Source organism: Acanthopagrus latus, unplaced genomic scaffold (assembly GCF_904848185.1).
Source record: "Acanthopagrus latus isolate v.2019 unplaced genomic scaffold, fAcaLat1.1, whole genome shotgun sequence".
Classification (NCBI taxonomy): Eukaryota; Metazoa; Chordata; class Actinopteri; order Spariformes; family Sparidae; genus Acanthopagrus; species Acanthopagrus latus.
This window is the reverse complement of record NW_023504082.1, coordinates 152,840-164,030: the sequence shown is the minus strand read 5'-3', so window position 1 is coordinate 164,030 and position 11,191 is coordinate 152,840. Positions and strand designations below refer to the sequence as shown.

The following is an 11,191-nucleotide window of genomic DNA, read 5'->3' as shown; positions in this document are numbered from 1 at the left end:
GCCCAGCTAGAGCAGGACGGTTCAGCAATTTTATGCTCTAACATGTATTTCACTTCTGCTTCTAACTGAGTTTGTTTCTCCTGAGGGAACCGGTAAAACCTCTGACGAATTGGTGCCGCATCGCCCACCTCAATATCGTGCTCTATGAGGTGTGTCCTTGTAGGAGTGTCTGAGAACAAAACAGGAAATGACAAAATGAGATCAGACAGCTCCTTCCCCTGTGCTGTTGGCAAATGTCCCAACAATCTTTCCAAATTTCTCAGGGACTCTGAATTTTTAAGCCTGCCCTGCAACACACCAACATCTGGACTCTCAATCTTCTCTCCACCATCCAAAGATGGAGAGACCACATCCCCCACTGAAGACACTGAAGACACCAAAGCCACCGGCTTCACTTCCCCCCCACTAGTACGTGGAAAATAGGGTTTCAACATATTAACGTGACACAATTGGGTAGTCTTCCGTCTGTCAGGAGTGGAAATCAGATAATTTAAGTCTGTAACCCGTCGAACAACAGAATAAGGCCCCCCAAACCTAGCCTGAAAAGGAGATCCCACCACCGGGAGGCTGGCTAGGACCTGATCACCGGGGCAAAAGACATGCACCTCAGCTCGGCGATCATACAGTCGCTTCATCTTATCTTGAGCCTTTTCTAAATTTAGTTTTGCCATCTTTACTGACTCATACAACCGTCTCTTGAACCCATTTACATACTCTGTTAGTTCTTCCGGAGGAGGAGATTTTTTCCAATCAGACTGTAACACAGTCAACGGACCACGAACTGTGTGACCAAACACAAGGTCATTTGGGCTAAAACCAGTGCTCTCTTGTGTGACCTCACGAGCCGCCAGCATTAGCCATGGCAGTCCTTCCTCCCAATCACGACCCAACTCAGTACAATATGAGCGCAAAAGTGACTTGAGAGTTTGATGAAAGCGTTCAATGGCCCCCTGACTCTCCGGATGATAAGCAGTTGACTGGATGTGTTTAATATGAAGCTTTCCCAGAGTATCTGCAAACACCCTTGATGTAAAATTGGTTCCCTGATCGCTTTGAATCACCTTAGGAATACCAAAAACAGACATGAACTGTGTCAAAGCTTTCAACACTGACTTTGTCGTTATGTTGCGCAAGGGAAAAGCAGCCGGATAACGAGTTGTCTGACACATCACTGTAAAAAGATACAAACTTCCAGACTTAGACTTGGGTAGTGGCCCAACACAATCAATTAACAAATGTTCAAATGGTTGATTTGCAACTGTTATAGGATGCAAAGGAGCTGGCTTAATGCCCTGGTTTGGTTTACCTGTGAGCTGACAAGTATGGCATGTTTTAATGTTGACAGACTTGGACAGAAAATAGGACTCAGTTGCAGATTGGGCGAAAGTACAATCAAATTTTATTAATCTGATTTTGTTATTCTCCAGGATGAATGAAAACAAAATGACTATGAAAATCTTCAACAGACAAACAAGACAAACAACAAGGAACATGAAATAACAAAAGGCGCTCCCGAAGGAGGAATCTACTCTATTCTAGAATTTCTAAGAAATTAACGATTACAAAATAAAACTCTCCGAAGAGGAAAAGACAGGCTATGAAATGCACTGCTCTAAGTTATCAAAATTAATCAACAAAAAATCACTCACAAGGAGGACAAACAAAAGGCTATGAAAATTCAAACTTCAAACTCAAAACTTCTAACCAGAAAATTTACAAAGAAAATTCACTCTCCTAGAGAGGCAAAATACAGATGAATAAAACAAGATAATACTTAACACGACGAGGTTCAAGGCTGTGGTTCAAGGCTTTAGTATGCGACATGGAAGACGAAATACTTAGGCAACGAAGACAGGGGAAGACAGAGACTATATACACATGAGGGAGGGGAACACAGGTGGAAACAATCAGGAATCAGGGATGACGTCAGACCAGGGACACAGAAGGAAGGGCAAGTGACCTGAAACGAAAGGAGAGTTAATTTCAAAATAAAACAGGAAGTTCACAAGACAGATCCCAAGACAAGACAACCTCACCGCGATGTGACAGTACCCCCCCCTCTAGGGCCGACTCCTGACGGCCCAGGCTGATCGAGATTGTCCTTATGGAAGTCCGTTATCAACTGTGGGTCTACGATATGTCGAGATGGCACCCATTGCCGTTCCTCCGGGCCATATCCTTCCCAGTCCACCAGGTACTGTCTGCCTCGGCCCCGGTTCCGGACTGCTAGTAGACGCTTGACCTTATAAACTGGACCTCCTTCGATGACCTCGGGTGGTGGTGGGGGCGTGGTGGTAGGCACCAACCTACTTTCCTTTACCGGCTTGACCTGGCTGACGTGGAATGTGGGATGTACACGCAGGGACCGAGGCAAACGTAGACGAACTGCTGCAGGTCCAACCTTCCTGGTGACTGGGAATGGCCCTACGAAACGAGGTGCCAGTTTCTTAGAAGGCACATTGAGGTTGAGGTCCTTGGCCGATAACCAAACCCTTTGCCCGGGCTGGTATTCAGGAGCTGGGCGTCTTCTCCGATCTGCATACTTCTTTACACGATCTCCCTGCCGAATGAGAACCTGTCTGGCAGCTGCCCAGATGCGGCGACATCGTTGGATCATGGCATATGCTGAGGGAACCGAGACTTCCTTTTCATTGTCTGGAAAGAGAGGTGGTGCATAACCGAAAGCACAATGAAATGGAGAGAGACCAGTAGCAGAAGTTGGTAGTGAATTATGGGCATACTCAACCCAGACCAGGTGTTTGCTCCATGTCGAGGGGTTCTGGTGGACCACGCATCGGAGGCCGGTTTCCAACTGTTGATTCAGTCGTTCGGTCTGGCCGTTAGCCTCTGGATGGTAACCTGATGTCAGGCTTGCTGTGGCCCCAATCAGCTTGCAGAACTCCTTCCAGAATTTGGATATGAATTGGGGCCCCCGGTCTGATACAATGTCCTTAGGGAATCCGTGGACTCGAAAAACTTGCGTCATCATGAGTTCTGCTGTTTCTTTGGCTGATGGTAGTTTCGGGAGTGCAATGAAACGTACCATCTTAGAGAATCGATCCACCACTGTGAGAACAGTGGTGTTTCCTTGAGAGACCGGGAGCCCAGTGACGAAGTCCAGGGAGATATCCGACCAGGGTCTGGATGGGATGGGTAGAGGCTGTAAGAGTCCTGGTCGGGCCTTGGACGACGATTTGTTGCGAGCACAGACCGAACACGCCTCTATGTACTCCCGGACCTCCGACTCCATTGCTGGCCACCAGAATCTCCGGGAGATGACGTACATGGTTCGTTTAACCCCCGGATGGCATGAAAGCAGCGAGGTGTGAGCCCAATGAATCACCTGTGACCGTAGCTCTGCGGGAACAAATAGGCGATTGTCTGGACAGCCACGAGGCGATGGGGCTCCACCATTAGCCTGCTTTACCTCGTTTTCTATAGGCCAGCTCACCGCTCCTACCACACAGTTCAGTGGCAGGATAGGTTCGGTCTGCTTGGCCCTTGGCTCGGGATCAAAGAGTCTGGAAAGCACATCGGGTTTCACGTTTTTGGATCCCGGCCTGTAAGACAAAGTAAAAGAGAAGCGGTTAAAGAACAGCGCCCACCTGGCCTGGCGAGAATTCAATCTTTTGGCCTTCTTAATAAATTCCAGATTTTTATGATCAGTCCAGACAATGAAAGGAATCTCAGCCCCCTCTAGCCAATGTCGCCATTCCTCCAACGCTAGTTTCACAGCCAGCAATTCCCGATTACCCACGTCGTAGTTCCGCTCTGCTGCAGATAGTCGTCGGGACAGGAACGCGCAGGGGTGCATCTTACCGTCCCTCTCAGATCTTTGGGACAGGACTGCTCCAACTCCGTCGTTAGAGGCGTCCACCTCCACCACGAATTGTCTCTGGGGGTCCGGCAGGGTGAGGATAGGGGCTGTGGTGAAGCGATGTTTTAGCTCCTGGAATGCCTTTTCAGCCGCCGAATTCCAAGCAAATGGGACCTGGGTGGAGGTAAGAGCATGGAGAGGAGCAGCTGTTGCGCTAAAACCTCTGACAAACCGCCGGTAAAAGTTAGCAAAACCAAGGAATTGCTGCACCTTTTTGCGGCTGTCTGGGGTAGGCCATTCGGCTACAGCGCTAACTTTAGCCGGATCCATCTGAACTCTTCCAGGAGCTACAATGAAGCCCAGGAACGAGACAGTCTCGGCATGAAAAACACTCTTTTCTGCTTTAACGTACAAATCGTGTTGAAGCAATCTTTCGAGGACTTGTGTTACATGGATCTGATGGGAAGCAAGATCGGGTGAGTATATCAGAATGTCATCCAGATAGACATAGACAAACTGGTCAAGAAAGTCTCTGAGTACGTCATTTATCATGGCTTGAAAAACAGCGGGTGCATTAGTCAGCCCGAAAGGCATAACACAATATTCGTAATGTCCACTCGGTGTGTTGAAACCTGTCTTCCACTCGTCTCCCTCCCGGATTCTGATCAGGTGATAGGCGTTACGAAGATCTAATTTGGTGAATATTTTGGCTTGTTGCAACTGGTCGAAGACAGAAGTCATCAGAGGGAGCGGGTATCGATTCTTGACAGTGATATCGTTCAAAGAACTATAGTCAATACAGGGGCGGAGCGAGCCATCCTTCTTTCCCACGAAAAAGAAGCCGGCTCCTGCTGGTGAAGATGAGGGGCGAATGAGTCCGGCTTTCAGAGATGCGGTGATGTATTCGTTCATTGCCTTCCTCTCGGGTCCGGATATGGAGTAAAGTCGCCCCTTCGGTATGGTGGATCCTGGAATCAGTTCGATGGTGCAGTCATATGGGCGATGAGGAGGCAGAGACAACGCTTTAGCTTTGTTAAAAACTTCTTTTAGATGGTGATAACAGCTTGGAACGGCGGTCAGGTCCGGATATTCTGCTTCTGGAACGGGATTGGTGGAGAATAAATTAATTTCTGCAACTGGGTCTGAAGTGCAGTGTTCGGTGCAATCCTCCCCCCACCCTCTGATCTGGCCACTCTTCCAGTCTATGTGAGGATTATGAAGGAAAAGCCAAGGCTGCCCCAGAATTAGAGAGTGAGAGGTGGAAGTGAATAAATGGAATTGGATATTCTCATGATGATGACCTATGGACAATTTAACCGGATTGCTTATGTGCGTGATGACAAAAATATCAGTTCCGTTCAGGGATCGTGCACGAATAGGCCTGGCTAGAGGCTGGTAGTCAATGTTTAGCTTCTTGGCAAGGTTATAGTCCATTAAACTTTCATCCGCTCCTGAGTCAATCATAACATTCATGTCTATGTACGAATTAATGGTAGCTGGAGTGAGAACACGAACAGCAGACTTAGCAACTTGATTGGAACTCACCCCCTGGATCCTTTTGACTGGACAAGAGTTGACGAGGTGACCCATTTCTCCGCAATAAAAGCATCTACCCTCTTGTCTTCTTCTCTGCCTTTCCTCCGAGGATATGCGAGCTCTTCCCAATTGCATGGGTTCCTCTTCGGTGTGGGGAGAAGACTTCTCTGGAGACGCGCGGTGCGGCGTCGGCCATTTTGAATCCATAGACGCCGTTCGGGGTTCCCTGTTGCCTCGTCTACCTTCACGGTGCCTTCTTAGTTGAGTGCGTCGGTTGTCCGTGCGAATGGCGAGAGCGATGAGTCCGTCCAGATCGGTGGGTAAATCCAAGGGAACAAGCAGATCTTGAATTTCCATCGATAACCCTTTTAGAAAGGTATCATACAGAGCAGCATCGTTCCACCCACTTTCCGCAGCCAAAGTGCGAAAATGAATGGCGTAATCACAAGCCGAGTCTTTACCTTGCTTCAGGGTACTTAATTCTTGCGCCTTCTCTCTGCTAGAACTCACGGGGTCAAAAGTCTTTTTTAGCGCCGTCTGGAAGCTCTCAATGGTCTCGCATACAGTTGAATTTCGACTCCATTCGGCCGAAGCCCAAGCTTTAGCTCTCCCGTCAAGATGTGACATCATGAACGCCACCTTAGCTCGGTCGGTCAAAAAGGCTTGTGGCGTAAATTCATAATGTATTGAGCAGTCTATTAGAAATGATTGACAACGTCCAGGCTCACCGGCGTACTTAGTGGGAGCAGCTAGTTTGCATGGAGCTCCTCCAGTTGCCGCTTGTACTTCCGGGATGGCTGGAGGAGGCGGAGTCGGAGTGACGGGGCTTTGGCGAGAGAGCTGTCCCAGCATTTCCTGGATCTGAGACGAGAGTTGCCCCATGTTAACAGCCATGGCGGTCTGGAACTCTTCCTGGCGAGTTAGACGAGCTTCCTGGATCCGCAACAGTTCTGAGAGTCGCCCCGCTTCTGCTGAGTCCATAGCTGGCCTAAGTATACTGACAGACTTGGACAGAAAATAGGACTCAGTTGCAGATTGGGCGAAAGTACAATCAAATTTTATTAATCTGATTTTGTTATTCTCCAGGATGAATGAAAACAAAATGACTATGAAAATCTTCAACAGACAAACAAGACAAACAACAAGGAACATGAAATAACAAAAGGCGCTCCCGAAGGAGGAATCTACTCTATTCTAGAATTTCTAAGAAATTAACGATTACAAAATAAAACTCTCCGAAGAGGAAAAGACAGGCTATGAAATGCACTGCTCTAAGTTATCAAAATTAATCAACAAAAAATCACTCACAAGGAGGACAAACAAAAGGCTATGAAAATTCAAACTTCAAACTCAAAACTTCTAACCAGAAAATTTACAAAGAAAATTCACTCTCCTAGAGAGGCAAAATACAGATGAATAAAACAAGATAATACTTAACACGACGAGGTTCAAGGCTGTGGTTCAAGGCTTTAGTATGCGACATGGAAGACGAAATACTTAGGCAACGAAGACAGGGGAAGACAGAGACTATATACACATGAGGGAGGGGAACACAGGTGGAAACAATCAGGAATCAGGGATGACGTCAGACCAGGGACACAGAAGGAAGGGCAAGTGACCTGAAACGAAAGGAGAGTTAATTTCAAAATAAAACAGGAAGTTCACAAGACAGATCCCAAGACAAGACAACCTCACCGCGATGTGACAAATGTAGGCAGAGATGTCTTTCTTCAGCCGAGGCCAATAAAAATACCGCAAAACCTTGTCATAGGTCTTTTTAACCCCCACATGTCCCATATCATGAGCAGTTTTCATTATGCCAGCCCTCAGTCCAGATGGAACCACAATTTGGAAAATGGCGTCACCGACAAAACTTTCGCCCTGGGGCAACCATTTCCTCACCAACATGTCATCTTCAAAGAAATACCCCTGCGCCACACTCTCCATCTCCTCCACTGGACGCGCCTGCTGGAGCAGCTCTATCAGAGCAGGATCCCTCTGCTGCTCCTTTACCAGCTCAGCTTTTGAGACAGAGAATGGAAAGGCAGGTAAAGGAAATTGGACATGTGGAACATTCTTGTCTTTAACCACCAAGTCATTTTTGTTTAGTGTCTGTGACCTTGTGACCACACACGCTGGAAAAATCTGTTTGAATTCCTCACACTCAACCTCCACCGGGCCAAGAGCTGGCAAAGAGGTGACAACTAATGAGTGAGGAGACTCAGAAAATGGACCATCGATCAGATCATTCCCCAAAATCACCTGCACCCCTTGAACTGGAAGAGCCGACCGCACTGCCAAAGACACCTCTCCTTTAACCAGATCTGAAAAGATGACAACCCTATGCAAAGGCACTGGAAACACATTCAACCCCATACCTTTCACCAGCACAGAGTCTCCAGTGGCAGTGTCTGTTGAAAATGGCAATATAGAGGCTACAATGAACAAGTCCAGAGCACCAGAATCTCTCAGGATTTTAACTGGAACTTTTTCCTCACCCCCAACCAAAGAAACAACCCCCTCACTCACATGTTTTCGATAACCTGGATCAATATCTTCAAACTTATCAAAGTTGTGTTTTTTCTCTGAAGGGTTCACAACAGATTTCTCAGAGGGACACAACGGCTCCTCAAATGAGAGGCGGGAAACCAGTGCAACAGGCTTAGTGTGCTGCTGTACTGCAGCGATGGCCTCAGCCTTCTCACGCAGCATGTTCACTGTCCCTCGCACAGGAGCAACTAAGGCTGCAGGTTTAACAGGACGGTAACCTGTGTGGGACTTGTGTTTGGACCTTAAAACAGGACAGTCAGCTTTCCAGTGACCATTGCCCAAACAATAGTTACAAGTTCGACTAGAATCCCATTTGCCAACATGGCTAGCTGTTTTGAAACCAGGAGAGTCACTCCCTGAACTCCTGAGATAACCACTAGCTCCGCCCTTACGTCCATTTTCTCCCCGGACTTTATGCGTCAAAGCATATTCATCGGCTAAAACAGCAGCCTCAGCTAAAGTTTCAACACTCCTCACTCAGATAAGTGGTCAGGTTCTCAGGAAGAGTTTCTCTGAATTGTTCCATCAAAACCAGTTCACACAGTTGTTCAAAAGTCTTAACCTCAGAGGCCAGCCGCCAACGGCCAAAAAGAGTAGACAGTTCACGTGCAAATTCAACGTATGTTTCCCGGTCCTGCCTCCGGACGCCCCTGAACTTCTGCCGATATGCCTCCGGTACCAATTCATAAGCCTTTAACATGGCCTGTTTGACCATCAGATAGTTTTCGCTGTCTGACATTGATAAAGCAGCATAGGCTTCCTGGGCCTTCCCACACACTGGAGCAGCAAGGTCTGCTCTGAATCACTCCAGTTCCTGTTTCTGGCTAACCGCTCAAAGAGTAAGAAAAAAGTGTCAGGGTCCCGCTCTGAAAATTTTGGCACCAACCTTAAACATGAAGACACATCAAAATACGGAGACCCACCAGCTCCATGGACCCCCATGTTACCCGACGCTGGATTAACCATCTTACCCTCCTTTAACAAATCTAGCTTGTAACGTTCAACTTGTTGCTGTTCCCTCTGCTGAAGTAATTCAGCCTCACGTATCTTGGCGGTGCATTTCAGTTTCTCCAGTTCAACAGCGTGTGCCTGAGCATGAAGAACCTGGGCCCTCTCCTGAGCCTTTTCCTCCCGTTCCATTTCCAATTTATGCTGCAGGGTCAACAACTCTTTTTGTTGCTCAAAAGTCAAAGACATGCCAACCACAGGCCGCACAAATTTCAAATACTGCTCTGGGGGACTGACCTGGGGAAAAACAGTAGGTAAGGTAGGAGTTGATGCATTTACAGCATCACCGCTTTCAACAGCAGCAGGCAACACCCCCAACTGCACCAAATGATCCTTAATTGTACTCAAGATACAGTCCTTGAGGGCCTTACTAGGGATTTCCACATCAAAATAGTCAGCCACCTTGAATAACTGCTCCTTAGTGAAGGTGTTTAACAGATCCTCCCTGGGATTCTGCAAAAACTCAACAGCAGACATGGTTCACCCCACAGCAACCAAATTCAAAAGGGAAATAAACACCCATACAAAAAAAAATTTCCCTGGCAAAACTCAAGTTAGACTAACCTGCACAGCACAACACTCAGACAAATTCCCCTTAACCCAGGGCAACAGCCAAAATGTGGAACATCGTTTCCCCTAGCTGACTACCTAACCAGGAAGCTAGCTGACTCTCTCAACCCTAGTCTTCATGCACTAGCATTGGTGGGAAATTGAAACACAGAACCCAATGACCCGGCCGGGCAACTATCGAAATAGCAGCCCACCTGGACAGTCACGGAGGTGTACCCAAAGCAAAAGTTGCTGTGGCCACGCTAGTGCACAAAAATAACAAACTAAAACAATAAACAACGAGCTCACAGGTGGAGGTCGTTCTTATGCTTACCGGGAAAGTAGTTCCACTAACTTAGGCTGTTTCAAAGCACCACAATGATTAAGGGCAACAAAATGCAGGCAGGTTAGCAACCCCAAATCCTGAGCCTACAACCTCATCACACACTGCCCAACACACATTTCCACAGAGATGTGAAAGCCTCTCCCCAAACAAATGTTTTCTGCAGGCTGCAGCAATAACATCAGCTTTTGGTAGTCACCACAACAGACCACTGATGAGGCCAACAACACCACCCAGCTGAAACCTACCAATCCACCATACTATCCAGGCTTTCAGTATCCTGGACAAGCCCCCATTTGTTACAACCCTGGCTCTCAGGTTGAAACAAAGGAGAGGAGACACACAGAGCTCTGAGACGATTTCAGTATTTATTTAACTAAACAACCTGAAAAGAACATAATGTGGGTGTGTGTTGTATCAAATGTAGTGTGTGTGTGCATGTCTATATGTATTTAAGACAGCAAACACCAAACCACAGCAGGTTGTAGGCCATAGCAGCAGTCAGCCGCTCAGCCACCAGAGAGAGAGAGCAGACTGACTGAGGCAGCCTTTTATCAGTGATGCCACACCCTAAGGTGTGGTCTGCTTAGGACGGCCCACTGCTTCCTGGTTCTCCTAGAAGGCACTGAGAGGACAAGCAGATGCTCAACAGGGCCGTCACAACTTCATGTAAGTATTTACATTTAAATGCTACTTTATACTTCTACTCCACCCGCCTTCAGAGAGAAATATTGTACTTTTCACTCCTTTATTTTTGCTTGAGTGCTTTTCAAATGAAATCTTAACATTGTACATAACATTTGATATGTGTAGAAATGACTACACATTATTTGATTAAAGTGGTTGATCTTAATCTTTGCAATGTAAAACCCTGTCTGTCTATGAGTCGTTAGCAGCTCCACTTAAGAAGGATTTCCTCTCGTATCTTTTCACATGCTTTCCATGAAATAACAGTTCAAGGTCCAATGAGGCACAAGTATGAATAAGTAATTTTAAGAAAGCAAAGATTAAAGAACTGTTTTTCTTCTCCCCTCTCCCATTAATCTTCTCATGACCCACCAAATAAAGGGAGAGAGAGAGAGAGAGAGAGAGAGAGAGAGAGAGAGAGAGAGAGAGAGAGAGAGAGAGAGAGAGAGAGAGAGAGAGAGAGTAGCAAAGCAAATTCTCCCAGATGCAAGATGAAGGAAATAACAAACAATGACAATATCAAAGATACTAATGAAATGACAACAATAATGACAATATTACAGAGGGTGTTGAGCAGGACCATGGGGCAGAGGGTGGTTTGTACAGGTCCAGAAGCTACAGCTCCAAATACCTACAGAGAGTAAGGGGGAAGAGAAAGTATACAATGATGGGAAAGGGAAGATGTTGGGTTAGTAACAGGC

General features: G+C 46.9%; 1 protein-coding gene across 1 annotated transcript; it reads right to left on the bottom strand.

The window, feature by feature from the left end:
* Positions 1–1,930: 1,930 nt before the first annotated feature.
* LOC119016319 lies at positions 1,931–9,043 on the bottom strand. The gene is made up of 7 exons (XM_037092086.1): positions 8,947–9,043; positions 7,897–8,097; positions 7,516–7,677; positions 7,256–7,374; positions 6,082–6,358; positions 5,363–5,606; positions 1,931–3,560 (listed from the first exon to the last, which is right to left on the bottom strand). The coding sequence occupies exons 1-7, from the start codon at positions 9,041–9,043 to the stop codon at positions 2,033–2,035; spliced, it is 2,628 nt and encodes an 875-aa protein (XP_036947981.1). The 3' UTR covers positions 1,931–2,032.
* Between the last annotated feature and the right edge of the window lie 2,148 nt (positions 9,044–11,191).